The 19,793-nt window shown below is 38.2% G+C and overlaps 1 protein-coding gene across 5 annotated transcripts in view; it reads right to left on the reverse strand.

Annotated features, from left to right (window-relative positions):
• Positions 1 to 19,793, reverse strand: part of LOC121862424 (tubulin polyglutamylase TTLL5-like) — an 82,808-nt gene that overhangs the window by 32,353 nt on the left and 30,662 nt on the right. For all 5 annotated transcript variants that reach the window (XM_042360706.1, XM_042360703.1, XM_042360704.1 and 2 more), the window contains 2 exons: positions 5,492 to 5,733; positions 369 to 502 (listed from right to left, as the gene is read on the reverse strand). In XM_042360706.1, coding sequence (XP_042216640.1) covers positions 369 to 502; positions 5,492 to 5,733 — 376 coding nt within the window. The remainder of the gene's footprint in view (positions 1 to 368; positions 503 to 5,491; positions 5,734 to 19,793) is intronic.

Below are 19,793 nucleotides of genomic sequence, written 5' to 3' on the forward strand. Positions count from 1 at the left end.
TTGCATTTTAGTTTGTTATCTGCTTCATTATATTTCTACTTTCCCTGAACTGACAGAAGTATATCAAAGTAAATCATTAGATGTTTTAATTACCGTAATATGCCTACAATACTCTGTTCTTCAAACAGTTCAACCTGATATTAAATTAAAGGCCTCTTCAATGACATGTTTTTACTAAAACTGTGATACTGGAAGTTTTCTGTATCCAATCAAACACAATAAACTGGTTGTTTGTAGCCTCACTAAACTATCTGATTGTTATGCAAGCAGCAGCACGATGAACTGTATATTGAAGGTGAGTTATGCTCATCAGTGTCATTTGAATCCCATATACTGTAGCTGTATTGTAGTGAAGTGTTGTAGCCTACCCAAGTTTTTCTTGTTCTTGAAGAAAGCAAGGCCTTTAGGCAAGGCACGCTCGTAGCAGGTGAGACGCTCCAGGGAGGATGCTAGCCCACTACTAGACACGCCTGACATTCGGACGGGCGTCACTCTCCCATATCTGTGCATTGATGTGGCACCACCACAAAGTTAAAGGCATAGCTGGGTTAAACTTACTACAAAAAATAGCAGATGGTCATATCAACAAGTAAGGAACATTAAGAAGAGCCACAACTAATTCAAAATGTATCATGCTTTCATTAATGGAACACATCTATATTTGTGTTAAATAAGAAATCCTCACCGGACTATCAACAGGAGTACCAATTCAGTATACTGTATAATAATATCATTTAGTTCTACAATTATGGACTAGACACTAACATCAAAAGTTGTAACCCATGTGACCCTCACATTTGACATACAGTATATGAGTTAAATCTGGGGTTGTGCAATTCCCGTAGTGATGATAAATGTGTATTGATAACACAAAAGTTATCCTCTACACAGGAAGCTTATAAACACCCAAACAGATACATACAATAACTGGACTATCTTTTTCAATATGAATGTAGGTATGAAAATAGTAGTTAACCGAGTATTATGCTGAGATTCTTTAGATTTAATTATATTTTTGTGCACGCACGCATGCACGCACACACGCACACAAGGACCTCACTGAGTGAGGACGTGTCCCCTGGCGCTCAGCAGCAGCCAAGGTCATCACGTCGACCTGTAGCTAATTCAAGGCAGTTCAGTACTTTTACGGGAAGACAGTGCGTATTTTCAAGGTATCAGTAACTGTGAGTGCCAGATTTGTGAATATGTCTGTTCCAGTGTCGTGATATCGTCGCACCGACCTGTTCCGACTAAAGTCTGGTGCTGGCTATCCTCCACCCCACACCATCACTCTACTTAAGGCGCTGAGAATCTTTCACAACTGCGGCTGCAGACTGGGTCTCCGCATTCCCAGACGAATCCCTATCATCACACCGAGCAAGCATAAGAAAGACAAGCCAGTGCCAGAAAGACAGTGTGCTCGCTATGAAGTGCCGGGACTATGGTACAGCCTACCATCTTTATGCAACAAGGTGGAGGAGGTCAGTCTCACAGTGAAGTCAGTTGGTGCAGGTATTGTGGCGATTACCGAGGCGTGGCAAATTGTTCCTGAGATCTGTGCCATAGAAAACTATGAGTTATTTCACCACCTTAGAAAGGACAGGAGAGGTGGTGTTGTAGTTCTGTGCTGTCACAGTGACCTCAAACCATCACCCCTAGGTGTTAATGTACCTGAAGATGTAGAAGCCTTGTGGGTTCAGGTCACTCACACCTCCCACCCCCGCCAGCTTGCCTCCCTCATTGTTTGTGTTTGCTATCATCACCCCCCGCGCACCAACCACCAATGTACTGATTACTCATATTATAGACACTGCTGACTCCCTGAGATCCAGATTTCCATGTGCTAAACTAGTGATATGCGGTGACTTCAATGAGTTAGACATCAGTGACATCACCCAACACCTCCACCTTACACAAATAGTTGACTTTCCCACACATGGCAATGCCACCCTTGACCTCATTATGACTGATCTCGGTAACCACTATCTTCCCCCCCAGCCGCTGCCTCCCATGGGACGCAGCCCCCACCTGTCCCTACTGTGGTCACCTCACCACCCAGTTGCACCAGGACTTACCGACCCACCCCCGACTCTGCTATGCGGCGTTTTGGACAATGGATAACCCGGTATCCCTGGACTGAAGTGATCACGGTAGACGATGTGCAGAACAAGTGGGATAATTACCTGGACACTATCACCAAAGCCTACCACCACTTCTTTCCAGCCAAAACACTGAGGATCCACCCCGATGATGTCCCGTGGATTACGCCCCGCATAAAAAGACTTATTGAGCAGCGCAACAAGGCATACTACACCAACAACCGCCTGTACAAAAGTCTACGTAACCAGGTCATCAGGGAAATCAAGTCGGCCAAGAAGACTTATTATCCCAGGAAAGTGCACGGCCTCAAGGAAGTCGGCATCGGTCAGTGGTACTCCAAGGTAAAAGATCTCTGTGGTCTCAACCATCAGTCTCCCACACTTCCTTTCATCTCACATTTACCTAGTGAGGAGGCAGCTGAGATAATTAATAACCATTTTGCTACCATATGTCATACCTTACCCAGTCTTGACCTCACTCTCCTCCCAGCTTACTTACCTTCCCCCTCCCCCCCTCCCAGTGTCCAACCATATGAAATCGCCAACAAACTCCTGAAATTTAAATCCAAACGCTCCACGACCCCAATTGACCTCCCAATCAAAATATACAAGGAGTTTGCAGTCGAACTTGCCACCCCCCTCTGTTCCATTATTAATGCATCCCTCAGACAAAGCAAATGCCCTAATGAATGGAAAACCGCATTTGTCACCCCCATCCCCAAGGTCACCACCCCACAGTCCCCTGACCTCAGGCCAGTTGCCATTACCCCCATACCCAGTCTACTTTGTGAGGACTTTGTTTTTGAGTGGGCATTTGCCAGTATCTATCAGTCAATTGATCCACAGCAATTTGGCAATATGAGGACCTCCTCTACATCACACTGCTTGGTGAGCTTTCTGGATTTTCTGCACAAAAACCTGCAGAAACGTAAGACATCACTGGCCGTTGCCCATGCTGACTTCAGGAAGGCTTTTGACCTTGTTGATCACTGCACTGTTATCAACAAGGCTATTGCACTAGGGCTGCCCACCAACCTGGTCTCATGGCTCACTGATTTCCTGAGTGAGCATCGTCAGGCAGTCAGGTACCAGGGTTCTCTCTCCACATTCCAACACCTCACCTGCGGTGTTCACCAGGGGACACTATGCTTCCTAATCCTGATCAACGTGGATGACTGCACTGTGGGGGGTTACAGTGTACAACACCTCACCGGACTACTCATCACTACAAAGCACCCTGGACAGGCTACAGGCATGGACTATGGAGAACAAGGTCACCATCAACCACACCAAAACCGTAGTCATGCACATCAATACCGCCACCACCCCAGTGCAAGCTCCAGCAGTCACAGTGGGTGCCCATCCTCTCCAGTTAGTGCAGTCTGCCAAACCCCTGGGTGTTACCATAGACCACAAACTGGACTGGAAGACCCATGTAAACAACACAATCAAGGCAGCCTCGTACCGACTCTACAAGCTACGACGACTCAGGTCACTTGGGGCACCCACGCCAGAGCTGAGGACTATCTACAATGCATTTATTCTCCCTAAATTATCACCAGCCTGGTTGTCTTCTCTCAACTCTACCCAACAACGTCAGCTAGAGAAGGTACAGAAAAGGGCCTGCAGAATCATGCTAGGCGCAGACTACTCTGGCTACAACAACGCTCTCTCCACCCTGGAAATGCCATCCGTCAGTGACCTCCACCACCAAGCACTAGCAAGGTTTGGCAGTGGACTACTACATCATCCTCGTCATCGCCACCTCCCGCCACCGGTAGTCCCCCACCCACCTCGTACAGTCCGCCATTACAACAAAATTCAGCCCATAAGAGCCCGCACTGATAGATATAAGAATAGCACTATCCCATGTATTGTTAAAATAATAAACAACTCCTGATTTATGTACTGTACAGCCCTGTAAATGTATTGAACGCATATCATTATGTTTAAATCACATGTAAGTTTGTATATTTTCAGCCACAGGCTGCATCTCTATTAATAAACCATTTATTATTATTATTATTACACACACACAGACACACACACTGCTCCCTGACCCAAATTTATTTCTCACACAGCCTCTACCTACCCAACTCCCCCATACCCTGCATTCATTCCAACTATTCTTCCTCAAACAATGAATTAAAATCATTACAAACTACATAGTCTTGAGAGCATTTGCTCCCTTCAGTCCATATATAAAACAAATCAGGTTAATTCTCCTTTAAGTTTTGTCTAATACTGTACTGTACTCCCTTCATAAAATCAAAGCCACAACAACATTTTCTCAAAGATGTTTCCTTCTCCTGTGCATCTTGGGGTGTGATTATATTATAGTATTAATATTCTGACACCACCCATGGGTTAAGAAAATTAAGACAGTAATGACTAAAATGAGTTGTGGGTTGACAAGAGTGTGACTCATTCTGGTAGTAAGAGTAGTAGTTTAGTGCTCAGGGGAGTGTCAGCTGCAGAGGAATACATAAATACAGTACGGGCTTGACAGAAGGAAATATGAAGGACAAATGATTTCTGTACTTTTGAGAGTATCTGAATAACAACATCCCTATAAGAATATACAGTATATCCAAATCTGTAATATTCACAAGTAAATCAATGTTAACAATTTACACCTTTGGCAGCTGGGTTCAACCTGAGATCACCAAGGTTGGTAGTCAGCCAACTAGTTCATCGTGGTCCAGTGGACTAGCTGCCTGACTACCAACTGCAGTGACCTTGGTTAGAACCCAGCATCCAGAAACATAAATTGTTTAATCACAATAAGAAATTATTGAGCTGAAATAATGTGCTCTGGTCTGTGGTAACCTATTCACTTCACCAGGGACTGATTATATTCCTTTATACTTACTGGGAGAAACAAGACTACAGTACATAATCTGAAGACACACACAGTATCACAAACTCTTTAAAGGTCTAGGAAGACACACTTCATCTGCTCATACTCCTTAAGGAGTCATATCATGGGTTCAGAGTTAGCATGACATTCAATCACTCACTCCCGTGTGTGTGTGTGTGTGTAGGTGAGGGGGTGTACACAAGTAAAAATCAGAGTCCGGCCAACTTGAACTGTTGAATTCAAACAATACCAAAGGTTCTGGGGGTGTTGTGACGATACAGTATATATCTCATTATCACACCTAAATTTTTTGTAATTGTTTAAGCTGTGGAGTTGGCATTACATTAACTTGTAGGCCCAAAGACAAACACAAAGACACACTATACAAGTCTTCTTTACTCACACAATACACAAGCATGTACTGTACACACAATTCCAAAAATAATCTCCAGCCAATTTTGAACTTCTGATATGACATCTAATAATTCTCATATTGGCCTCATTCATTCCTACACTAATAATACAAAATTACCTGTTGGTGCGAGGAACTTGAGGATACAGGTGATAGTGAAGAATTAAATTGAGTGGACTATCATACTCCTGCAGTCCTCCATACAGCGACCAAGAATCAGGGGTGGGGTATATGCGAGCCCATCCACCCTTCCGTTCGTATTCTTCGCGAACTTGCCGTACAATACGCAGCTCCTCGGCACTGGGAACAATTGGGCCACCACGTACGTACTGGTTCCTGTCATACGTGTCTGTTGTGTAACGCTGAAATACAAGATAAGCTAATTTGTAAATATTGTACATTAAATGGTTTTTCCTGTTAAGAGAGATAAAACTTCATTAACAGTAAACTAAATATACAGTATAATCAAGAACACCAGTTACTCAATAGACAGAATACCTATCTGCACTTTACAATATACAGACACTCACCGGGTTATGCAAGACACGGGTTACAAGTTTCCGTCTTTACGGATATTCTCCCATAAGTTCTATTTCAAATGAGCGTCAAGTAATTCCCAGGTCAAGCGGGGATATTTCCATCCATACCCCACCGGTGAGCTGTATGTCATGTTTATTTTTTAACTCACAAATTCGAGTACAGTGACCCCTCCGTTAACGAACTCAATCCGTTCCAGAATGTCATTCGTTAACCGAAAAGTTCGTTAACCGAAACCATTGTTTCAATGGGTTTTTGGGTAATTGGTTCCAGCTCACCGAAAATTTCCTAAATTCAACAAAAATGGTAGAAAAGTTCACTTACTTTGAGGTGTGTATGTAGAAGGCTCCTGGACGATGATGGGATTTAGAATGGGGGTGGAGGAGAAGGAAAGAGAGAAGGCATTGGGGTGGAAGAGATGTCACCCCATGGCGCCATTTCACCCATAAAATTTTAGCTCTCTTGGTGTAATTCAAGATTATTTTCTTTAAATCAACACTGCACTGCATAATATATTGTCAATATGTAAAATATATTTCAAAATGACCAATAATTTGCTTGGAAACACAGAAAAAAAGGGTTTAGTTGAAGAGAGTCTCAAGCAAGATGTTACCTCCAGTGAAAACAGAGAGACTAACTCCTGTTTGCTGTGTTAGGAGGCTGGATGCCGCGCATTAAACTAGTCACTTTACCTTCAATTATGTTCAATAATTGTTAAAATGACTAAAAAATTGAATATTAAACTTTTAAAATTATTGAATAGTATAAACTTCTTGATATTTACTAAAATAGTAAGGAATTTAAGCCCTAGAACCGATTAATGTATTGGCGGACTGATACTAAAGCTGGTTGCCCGGTCAGTGCAAGCGAAAACATGTTGAGGTCGGTTCGTAAGAACTTCGTTAACCGAATTTTTTTTCGTTAACCGAATTGAAGATCCTTATGGAAGGCAGTTCGTTAATCAAAATTACGTTAACCGAGGTGTTCGTTAAACGAGGGGTCCCTGTACAGGGAATATAAATTGAACTTCCCCTAATCTGGACTAATTGGGGTTAAGACCTGTCTGGTCTGGCCGATATTCTTGGCTGGGCAGGAGACTGTACAGTAATGTCTATACTGTACCTGTAGTGTAAGGTGGAAAATTCCAGAGGATGTGGGATTTCCAACTCAAGGTACCTAACAACACAGAACCTACAGTAATTTTTAGCCTAGACTTACCACCCTCAGGGATTATATACGCTATATATTTTTTCTTCTTTTTTGCCACTTAGGGTATTAACATGTAGAAAAAAAAGTTAATTTTTCCTTTGTCTCTTATAAGCTCTCAGCAGCTTGGTGCTGGCTCTTAGTACAAATGTACCGGTACAGCTTGGCAAGTCACCGGGTCGCTGGTGTTGCCAGGAGCTCTCACACTTCTGGCAGTAGTGTGTACTGTCTTGGCTGTCACACTCGGCTTCATTCAAGCCTCATGTCCCAAAAATACCTCCATTTGATGGCCTATTATTTTTTTTTTTATACATATATTTATTTGGATAAACTATTCAAGATTATTTTGGTATAAAAGTGGTGTTTCTAACTTATTAGAACTGATCTTATAGACTCCGGTGTAAATATTTTTTATTATTTTTTTTTTCAATTTGTAGTACTGCATTGACCAACCACGGCACTCAAGTTGAGCCAGGTGTTCTTCTAATGGTTTAGACAAATTTAAGACACTTCTTTTATGACATTTCCCTCGCAAATTACCTAAATTTACTTAACCTAACCTCCTAACCAGGGGACTCCACTCCCCTGGATTCCCCAATATATTTCAGTCATTTGAGTGAAACATCAGAGAAGAAAAGTGTCTTAAATTTGTCTAAACCAAAAACTTTTCCCAATGCTCAACTCGTGGTTGCTCGAAACTACAAATTGACTTTTTGATAGTGACAAAATATTTTGTTTAATGGTCTTTTATTAGAACAGTCTGGTAGAGAATTTATTCAGAATTATTATGGTACCAAAATTCATCTTTTGAACACAATTAGAACAGATGTGGATAAAAAGTTATAAATTTTTTTAAGCCGTAAATATTTTAGCTCGTGGCCGTAGCCTACCTAATCATACTAAATAGAAAAGAGTTTCATAAGCTGTACATTATTGCTGAACTATAATATAACTATTGATGAAAAATTGAAGCACATAGTATAAGTTAATAAGTATATACAGCGGTCCCTCAATTAACGAACACAATTGGTTCCACAGAGTCGGTAGTGAACCAAAAATTTTTTTAACTGAATCTATTATTTCAATGGGATATTGGGTAATTGATTCCAACTCATAGAAAAAGTATATACAGTACATACAAAGTACTGTATACCAGTAATAGAATTAACAAAACATTAAATATAAACAAAATACAGTACTGTACTGTACTGTACAGTATACTATACAATAATAAATAAAAAACAATAGAATACTATATTTCAACTAACTTTGAGGTGTGTAATCGTATTCCCGGCAGCTTGTTTACATATCAAACAGCTGATTGTAGAGGCAGTCGATGATGACATGCCATATTCTTTACAGAGTGCATTTGTTCTAATGCCTTCTTCATGTTTCATAATAATTTCTGCACTATATATTATCAATATGTTAACTAAATTTCAGAATGACCAATAATTTAAATATAAAAAATGCAAAAATATTCAAGAGCACAACTTTCTTGATATTTACCCCACTAGAAACAAATGTAAACATAGAACCAATTACTGTACTGGCGGACTAGCCGATCAGCTGATGCGCACAACAAAGAGTTTTTCGCGTAAGGCTGTCGTTAAATCGAAGTTTTGTTCGTTAATGGAACTGAAAATCCTTATGGGAGCTAATTCGTAAACCGAAATTTCGTTAATTGAACCGTTCGTTAATCGAGGGACCACTGTACTGTATTTATCAATTATTAACTTATCATGAGGCAGTTGAGGTATGAGGTGATTGTACGACACTCACAATGTACAGTCCCCTTCACTAGTGAGGTTTACAGGAGCTCCTCATATAAACATTCCACAAATCATTATCGTTGAGATATTTGTTTTAATATTGTTTTAATTTGATTCCATAGGATGTTCACTACTGCAAGTTTCCTTCTGTCGAATATAAACGGGGTTGCCACACTGCGCAAAACCTGATAAGCCCCTGTAAATACACTAGTGAAGGGGACTGTATACAGCAGAACGTCGATATAACACGAGATCCGTTCCAAGAGAGGTCGTCGCTTTAAACCGAATTCACGCTAAATCTAAGTGTTGTTTCAATGGAATGATTTAGTTTGGTACTTGAGAGAAACACAAAATACTAAAAAGACTGACAGTCTACCCAGATGCACCTCAGCCCATCTTCTAGAATAAACAAAACATTGTTTTTTGTATTGTTAAAACAAACACTCATAAATCATCATGGCTAAAATTAAGGGATGTGAAATGGTCTGTTTACTGGCTGGGAAGATGGGGGAGGGAGGGAGGTGATATGTTTGACAGCTGATGCCAAGGTCTAGTGCTTACTTATTTATCTGTCCTTAAGAGTGACTAAGTTTTTCTCTTATAAATGTCACTGAACTGACCTGGGAGAATATAATTAACATTGCTGGAATTCTTATAAGAGAGTGATTAATTTGAATATAAACATGCTGTAGTTTGCACTAGACATAAATTTTAGTAATCATTTAGTACATTATTTTGAGTACTACATGTACAGTACAGCATTGCCCTTAGGACAGAGTAGCGTGCCCAGAGAAATATTAGGCGCAAAATATAAAATATGATGCTCCAGATTGACTCGCATAAAATAGGAAAGATTCGCTTTAAATTGAAACATTGTCCTTAATTGTGGGTGTCGCTTTAAATCAATAATCTTAAATCGATTAATTTTAAATCGACATTCTACTGTATCACCAAAGGTGGAGCAGAGGTTATGTTTTCACTGTTAATTTCATTGACTGTACACTATTTATATTTCTTAAGACACCTTTAGTGCTCTTCAACAACCACCTCCACCACAGTGGCAGTCCCCACTCACACTAACTTTCCCTCATACTAACCAGATTTTGGTTGTTTTTTTCTAGGTTTGGGACACAGGTACATGTGCCTGGTGCTGGACCCCAGTCCAATTTACAAGGGGATCCAGATTAAGTGAGTCCGTGTTAGACTGAGTTTACAGTACAGTATATGTATTTTTTTGTATTTCTTTTTAGTTATATACACACTCAATCTTACAAACAGAAAGTGAAAAATAATAATAAAAGAAATGCCGGTAATTACTGTATCACAATGTATAAAATAATAATTTTAACTCGTACTTTCGGGTATGTAATTTTCTTCATTTTTTTTACTTGGTTACATAAACACACAACCCTACATACAGAAAATACAAAAATAAATTATTATCATAAGGTATAAAGTTTCATGTATCTACAGGCTTCCACCGTGAAACTGTGTGGAGGTTGGAGGGTCCATGGTAGAGCACCATTGCTAGGGATACTGCTGCATTGCTAAGATGAGCACCAGGGGCAACTGTGATGGAGTTTGTGCACTAACTTGCATCATTTTTGCTCTTAACTCTTTCAATAGTGCTACTTATATGCTTCTGTTATTGCTGTTTATATTCCCACAATTTGAAGTTTTAACTTCACAGTGTACAGTTAATGCTACTTATAGGGGTGAGTCTAGTGATATGAACAGAGGCTTCCCAGCCAGTTACAGAGGGTTTACTGTACATTTTAGGCCTTGATGCTCCAAATTCCAGAAAAAATACGATACGGCAAACCCCAGGTCCCAAGTACACCGGTCCCATACCTGTACAGTAATTGTATATACAGTACATTATGTGTACTGTGTGTTTAATGATTATCTATGGATAGGTCACTTCCAGCTTAGCAAAAATTTGGCTTACGGATAGCTTCCAGGAACGGGACCCATCCATAACCCAGGGAGTGTCTGTATATGACTGATCACAGAGAGCTTATCTTCCAACACCAGGTCACAATGTGTATAAACAAGCAAGTCAAGTCTTTATTGTAGGATACTGAGCATGCACCACCTTCTCTCTCAATGTGACACAAAACATAACAAGGAGAGCAAGATAACAAGAATTAGTAACGGACATGAATAATAAAATGCAGCCCATTTGTCAAAGTGGCTTCAAGGGAACTCAAAATGAAAACCTATTTTCTAATAACTTAATATATATTTTAGATGTAGAGTAATCAGGTTTTTAAAAGCACAAAGAATGAGTATAATTGGCAGCTAATTTGCTTCTTATAACTGTATAAGTATGAAAGTTTTTTTGGACAACCTCAGCTTGACTTTATTAAATGTGAAACATACAGTTTCATGTGATTCCAATAGATTTTTTTTCACTTCTTTAATATTTTTTCCTGGTAGACAGCATCACACAGTCCTTTGATCTGTTGTGATTTGTTCTCTTTTACTGAACAAACATATGTTTTCCTCCTAGGAAACAGGATACACATGTTACATCAGTTAGAAAATAAAAATGATTTACATGAAGGGAGAGTCTATGTCTGTCTTGAACCATTCACAATACTCCTCAGCTTGCAGGAGTAAAAATAAAAAGCATCTACAGTAATCTTCTTGTTGGCTGGAATTCCCGGTCCCTGAAACTCTCCAATAGCCAGAATTGAACGCAGCCTGGAATTTTTCCGCAAAATTTTCCTCAATTCCGGGTCTGCGAACGAGTTTCCAAAGTTTAAAAATCAGAGAAAAGTGCGTAAAATCTCACCCAAATTTATTTTCCCAGGTCTGGGAACAAATTCTGATGATTAAATAATGTGCAACTTCCAGAAAAATTCCAAGAAAATTTCTCCAAACCTTTCTGCTCCGGGCCTGGGAACAAAGGTTCTGGGAGTTATGAAAGATTGCATCATACTCCGCTGTGTCCTCACATGCTGGCTGCATGTGTGGGAATACCACTTGGACACCCTGGGCTGTAGACTCACACACTGTGATTGGCTAATGCTGTCATGTGACTACAAGGGATGTCTGTGATAGGCTGATGTATCTCCCAGCTTATCCCCATTAAGCCAAGCATCAGGACACATATAATTCAGAGTCCTTTGCCACTGTACAAGCCAACAATAGTGTTACAGCAGTGTTAGGATGTAAAAAGTGACTAGTTATATATACAGTATTACCCCGCCTAACGGTTTTTCACTTAGCGCGTTTTATCATATACGCTGATGTGCCTGCCAGAGCTGAACTTTCACTTAACACGGATTTTTTCCACATATACGCAGGTATCCGAAGAAAACTATTTTTAGATTTGCCCCACCGCCACCCTGCCTGCCTGTTTTAGCTCATAAAATTCATACAAATTACCCGGCCAGAATATAATTTACATTGCTGGAATTCTTATAATTTGGTGATCATTTTGAATATAAATATCATATATTTTGCATTAGACATACAAATTTTAGATAAAAATTTTTCTCAGAGTAACTATGTTATCTTTTGTGCAAAATATATGACATTTATATTCAAAATATTCCTGGTCTTACAAGGAATCCAGCAATGTCAATTATATTATCCTAACTTTAGTTTGAGGTATTATTTATTAAAATTTAGTGGTTATCCCACACATCTCCTTGGGACGGTTGGTGGGGGGTGGGGGGGAGGGAGGGACCGACCGACCATCTGTTACCCAGTGAAGAATTATTTTTTTTTTTAAACTGAAGATATTTGTTTTAGCTCATAAAATTCATACAAATTATCCGGTCTGAATATAATTTACATTGCTGGAATTCTTATAATTTGATGATCATTTTGAATATAAACATCATATTTTTGCATTAGACATACAAATTTTAGATAAAAATTTTTCTCAAATTAACTATGTTATCTTTTGTGCAAAATATATGACATTTATATTCAAAATATTCCTGGTCTTACAAGGAATCCAGCAATGTCAATTATATTATCCTAACTTTAATCTGAGGTATTATTTAATACTAAATGTTAAAAACTCTGGAAGGGAGGATTGGTGGGGGGTGGGGGGGAGGGTTGGGACTGACCGCGCGGTTGGAAGAGGGGGGGAGGCAAGGTGGGGTACTTTGATTGACAGATAGTGTCGTGAAGATTATTTTTTTTTTTATTAACTGAAGATATTTGTTTTAGCTCATAAAATTCATACAAATTACCCGGTCAGAATATAATTTACATTGCTGGAATTCTTATAATTTGGTGATCATTTTGAATATAAACATCATATATTTTGCATTAAACATACAAATTTTAGATAAAAATTTTTCTCTAGGTAACTATGTTATCTTTTGTGCAAAATATATGACATTTATATTCAAAATATTCCTGGTCTTACAAGGAATCCAGCAATGTCAATTGTATTATCCTAACTTTAGTTTGAGGTATTATTTATTAAAATTTAGTGGTTTTCCCCCAAAAATTTCTCTGAGAGGGAAGAGCGGCAGTGTAGTGTGAGAGGGGGAGGGAGTTGAGTCCATTATTTGAATGGACATTAACTTGGCGACTGTATTTCTCTATTTCTCTTAAGTATTAATTGTGTGCATGTACCATCATAAAATTAAGATGTTATTTTACTACAACATAGGTATGTGCCTTCAAAAAGTGGAGTTTGGGGTGGGCGGTTTCTATTGAATTAATCCCTTATGTTCTGCTGTGTTCATAGCAGTTCACTTAGCAGGACCCTCTGGGTTCAATTGACGCGTTAAGTGGGTACAACTGTACAGTACTGTACATTCAGGAAGTGTGAAAGTACCATATGTACAGAAAAAGGCTATCACTGGAACACCTTAACTTTCGTCTTTATTCAAGACATCATTCTTCAGGTCATGAGACCCACTAATCCATCACCCCAACAATGTGTGGCCTGACATTGCATCAGATCAGTAATATGAGACCACTAATCCCTCACCCCACCTCCACCGCAAGTGTTAAGACAAGACGTGATTACAGCTACATATACTGTACTGTACATTCAGCAGAGTGGACAGTGTATGCCTACTGTAAACTCAAGATGACAGCATCTGTTGGTAATAAAGTACATACAGAGAAAAGTTTATATGATATGGGTGGCTTGACATTGCATCAGGTTAGGTCAGTAACTTGAGGCCCACTATTCCCCTACCACACCTCCATCACAGGTGTTAAGATATAAAAAATTATTACAATTATGTACAGTATTACAGTACATTCAATGTAGAGGACAGTGTACAGTATGCCTCCTGTCAGCTCTAGAAGTCAGCATCTGCTGGTGAGTACAGAATATACAGTACAGTACAGTAGTACTGTACACATTATTTTGCTTATTTACGATACATTGTACATGTACAGTGGTGTTTGCGTAAAAAAGTGCAGTTCTTGCGAGTAGCTTAAACTTTCGGGAAAACTTTCCCCAATACAGGATGGAAATGTAATCATCTTGGCTGTGTGACACAGCTTCATTCATGCCCATATCACAAAGTTTTTTTTTTAAAGAAACTTAGATGAGCTAATCATAATTACAGTATTTGGGTAAAAATGGTCTTTCTAACTTAACGAACTGATTTTATAGACTCCAGTATAAACATTTAAGTATTTTAAAAAAAGAATTGATTCCTCATCATTATATCGTGTTGAAATATTTTGTAGAGAATTTATTCAAAATCATTATGGTGGCAAATTCATCTCTCTAACACAATTAGTACAGATGTTGTGAATAAAATTTTATACATACACTGTACACTTTTTTATTAGCCGTAAATATTTTCACTCATGCCCGAGTTCAAAACATAATGAGAGAATGTTTGTCTGTGTGAGATGAGATGATGAGATGCGTAGTTTAGAGTCAAGATGAGATGCGATGCGTAGTCTAGGCTCTCGGAACACTTTCTCCAACACCCAGAAACATGGGATAGGGTCTGTCCATGCAAGATGCATAGTCAAGACTCACGGAAACTTTTCCCAGTACAGTACCCAGAAAAGGTCCGGGGATGTGGAATTTTTTCTGTGTTTGAGAGTCATCTTGTTACCCAGAAATCTCTCAAACCCTGAAGCGCTCAGCACTAATTATTTTGGCTAATTGAGAGATTACTGTATTCACATTCTCGACTCATAAGCTTCTACTATTTTCATCACCAGAAGTTATTTAGAAAACCTGGGAGTACAGCATGAGGAGTACTTATACAGTATAGCTTTAAGATGTACAGCAGCAAGTACTGTGTGTGTGAAGTTTCATCCTGGGAGCTGATGTTACTACAGGCAATAAAATGTTTAGAACAACAACTGACAAACTTATCACAGTTTTATTCTACATTATTTTCTTCAACCCTTCAACACTTCTATGGCTACTTTTTTATTCCTAATTCCAACCATACTACAGTACAGAACAGTACAGCACCAGTACCGAGAGGTTTTATGAAGCCTTACAGAGAACATGCGTCTTTGGGTAAAACTAGAATAAACTCTGTAAATAATGAGGACTTCTACTTTTATCATAACGCTTCATAATTATCAAGCCAGTCCTCTATTTTCCCACATGTAATGCTTCCAATGTACAGCACAGTACTCGACCTTTGGTATACTACTGGACTTTAACAGCTAATTCACACACCCTAGCCACTTCTTGTGCTCTCTCCTGCACCCTAACATACCCTCCCTCATGCCACTAATAAATTTTCACCTGGCATCTGTCCTCATAATCCTACATGACTGTACAAGTAGAAGAAAATGTCTTATGATAACTGCTCTAATAATGTCCTCACATAACACACGTTTTTTCAACATCTTCATTAATAACACATTTTATGCAATTCAGAAGGTAGTTTGCTCACTGACATGTAAATTAGATATCATCCCAGTTATCCTGTTAAGTCTGTCCTAAGATGAGTAGGTTGGTCATAAGTGTCAGCTATTGCACACACACATAAGACAAGATGAACAACAACTAAACATTGACTTTATGATACAGAATAAAATGTAACCATACATCTGTCTTTTAATTCTGAACTAAAATTACCTTTACATATGAATATAATGCATTAATACATTAAAATCATATGAGTGTCTGTGCATTACCTCAAAGGTGGCACAGTGTTAGTGTCTCTCCTCCACACAAGAAGTCTCCCCTAAATTCTACAACAAAACAATAAGAAAGGAAGTGGTTTACAAAGACATGTATGAATTACCAATAAATCCACCACATAAGATATACCGTACCGGATTTAGAATCAGTGTTAACTCTGGTTATTCTCCAGTACTGATTGGGATAAACATGAAGACTGTCATTGTATGATTTCAATGATATGTTACAACAATGACTTTCAGTTAATTTTTATGATCCCAAACATTTCCACAAACTTAATTTCTTGACATTTGTTAAAAAAAATACTTTGAAAGAAAAAGAAAAGAAAACAATACAAGTTTCTAATCCCAATGAAAAATTCCAGCTTAAAACTGTAGCAATAGAAATAAACATGAGACAGTGAGAATATTACGTACAGTACCCCTTCATCCACCAGAAAAGTTAAGTTACACAAGGTGCCTTATATAAATAAACTCTTTCTTTTAACAGTCAGTCATAGAAAGAAAGGGAGGAGGTATATAAAAAAATAATTAATTCACCTGAAAATTTTAAATTAAAAACATACATTTTTTCAATCCACATCTCCAAAACAGAAATGTAGTTAATGTCTAAGAAATACAGTACAGTACAGTACAGTACAGTACAGTAAAAACTCCAAAATTAATATATTACACAAGCTATGGTCATTTCTGTATTGTGTCAATTGAAAAACTAACAAACCTTAAAATCACATTCCATACAGACCTTCATACTACCAAATGCACTTCTCCAACTGTACATAATAACTCAAGCAAGTCTCAAGCAATGCATCACTAACTCCTTCAAGGACTGATCACATCCACTATAGCCTTCATTGCATACATTCATCAAAAAAATTCCTCATTTCAATATTTCATAATCATAATGCTACACGTGCGCCTTCATTACATGTGGAATTAATACACTAAATTTCTAGGCAAATAAATGAAGACATCTGATGTTAATTTGACACAACACTTCAGTACGGTAACAAGACAATGCCTGACATTTGTGCCTCTTACCCACACCCATAACTGTAGCAGTAAATGGCCTACTGGGTAACGGGAGTACAATTATTCCACTTTCTATAGTGTAGTCAGGTGGGTATCAAAAAAAATGTGGCCAGGCTTTTGAATTTTAAAGGGAATCAATTATAAATCCTCCATATGCTTTTCTCTAGTTCTTTAACACAGAAACTTGTTAAAAGTAAAATATAGAAAAAACAAATAAAAAAATTATAAATGAAAAATGGCTGCAATGAGTAAGGAAAACTTAGCAATTAATTAAAATAAAAAGAATAAAGACTCTGTTTGAGAAAGGGAAGTTGAAGTGGAAAAATCTACAGTGTTAGTAGAAAACAACTATTTTAGCTATTACCTGTAGATTTACCTATTACATGTAGTGAACGTTATGTGTTATACAGTATCAGGGATTCAGTGCTGACACGAGGCTGTTTTTGGAACCTGTGAATGGAGGTTTTCAGTGTATCTATGGGCCTAAAAATCAGTGTCATGTCAATCCCTGAACTTTAACTTGTACAAATATTAATGTGTATTTGGAAGAAAGAGTTTTCAACACATCTTAAGTTTTGTACATAGTACATACAGTACAGTAGTGCATTAAGTTCAGGGGTTCAAAATTAGAATAACATTGATTTTTGTGCTCACAAATAATAAACTATTCTACACACACATGCACAGGTTCTAAAAATGGTCTTTAAAACTGAGCTAAGTTCTCAAAGTATGTTAACAATCTCCTCTCTGATGTTATAATACAGTACTGTAACCAATTGTTAATAAAATAAATGTGTAACAGTAGGAGTCAATACTGCCAAGAACTGAGACAGATGTTCTGAGGACTGGAAATGTTTAAATATTAAACACAATAAATAAAGTAAAAAGTTTATTCTTTTAAGTGATTGTGCACACAGTTTGGCTTCAATTAAGACTACAGTAATAACTGAAGAGGTAAAGAGCTAAGAAATCATGAGAAAATTACAGAAAAGAACAACATGGAAAACAAAAGTAGATGCAGAAAAGGGTCAATAGTAAGATGGAAGAGCAGAGAGAAAACTTGGATGAGAATAGCATCTCAATGGAGAAATCTGAAGATTTGTAAACCAAGACTGTGGTATGTGACCCATCCAACAGTATAACAAGTACAGTAGAGAGAACAAGAGGCAGAGTAAGACAGAGAAAAAATTATACAAAATTGTCATCATTATTGAAAAACTAATTCATCTCCTACAGTGTTGTCATGCAATATAAAAAAAAAACATTTCAAGATGCACTTGTAACTTCAACAATATCAAAACAATTAAAAAGAAAATAACTTGAAGGGAATTTACTTAATTTCCTTCAAGTGTACTAATGATCTTAATGAAATATTTAAGTCAACATAAACTAGGTAAGCCACTGGTATGATACAATGCATCTTTTTATCTAACTCTCCCTGTCCTCCATTAAAGAATGTGGATGACTGGTTAAGTGGGCCCCAGTCTCAATAGGCCTAACATAACCATATATACTGGAGCTTAGTCCTTATAGGTCCCACAGTTATGTTGTGTCAAATTATGGCCCATTTCATTTTCAACTGAGTAAGATAGCTTGTCCACAAACCTCCTCAATATAACCTAACTTGACACACTCCTCCTCCAGAACATGACTCTCATATAAATACTGTACTGCCTCCACCTCACAACTGGTGTTCCTATTTACTCTCATCGTCTTCCCCAAATTCTCTCTTTTATACAGTTTCTACACCATGTTCATTCTTTCCACATGTCCACACTACCACAGGCCTTCCTCATGACTACATCAACCACTCCTATGACAATGTTGCCTTCATTTGTAAAAAGGAGCTGAATGTATTAAGAGTTTATTCCTTTACATAATACTGGATATGAATGTATTTTTTTTTATAAAATTACCATTTGTGTAAACATGAAAACGTTATAGAGAGGAAGAGTCGCAGTCAAAAGTAATCATCCACTCCACCACCTAACTCCTATGCCTGGCTGGGTCCTTTCTACACGCTAAGTCACACGGGGTGGTCACGGGGATTGGTTGATTTTCAGGAAGGCCGTTTGCTGGGGGTGGGGAAGGAGATGTGGGAGGGTAGTATGTAATACAAATTGCTCATCAGACAGGGAAGGGATTGAAGAAAGTAGATTTCATGAAAGCAGAAGGGAAGGATGGAAGCAAGTTTTCTCTTCACAATATTATCTTAGGTTTACATGCTTGAATGAGTAATAGATGAGGACCCTAACTTTATGACTATTATAATGTACCATCAATTTCCTTATTTATCCTTTCTTCAGTTTGTGGTTCAGGATTTAAACAATGATAATTAGGTATTTATAATAATGTTGATATGGAGAAATATTGAATGAGAAGGAAGAAATCACATTTATTTATAATATTTACCAACACAGGTCATACAGAATCTCAATGGCCCATCAAATGTCCTCCTCGCCTGTCAGTCGTGGTCTACCCGGCCAAAAATTATATCATTTATATGAATTAAGAGTTCAAATATGTTTTGTTGACATTACACACCTGAAATTAATAATTTTAATATATCCAATGCCAGCAAACAATTAGAAATACTCATTCCCAGACTCCACCCAGAGGATTAACCAACATCTCACAGTGACCTCAACCTCCCTTGCAATTTCTGACACATTGTAGCCAGCCGCACGTAAATCAATAATTAATTTGCCCGTTACTCGTCCATCAACGTTTCTTGGCATCCTCCTGGGCTAGGTGTGGAGCGGTGG

This window comes from Homarus americanus, unplaced genomic scaffold, assembly GCF_018991925.1.
Source record: "Homarus americanus isolate GMGI-L3 unplaced genomic scaffold, GMGI_Hamer_2.0 scaffold31037, whole genome shotgun sequence".
Lineage (NCBI taxonomy): Eukaryota > Metazoa > Arthropoda > Malacostraca > Decapoda > Nephropidae > Homarus > Homarus americanus.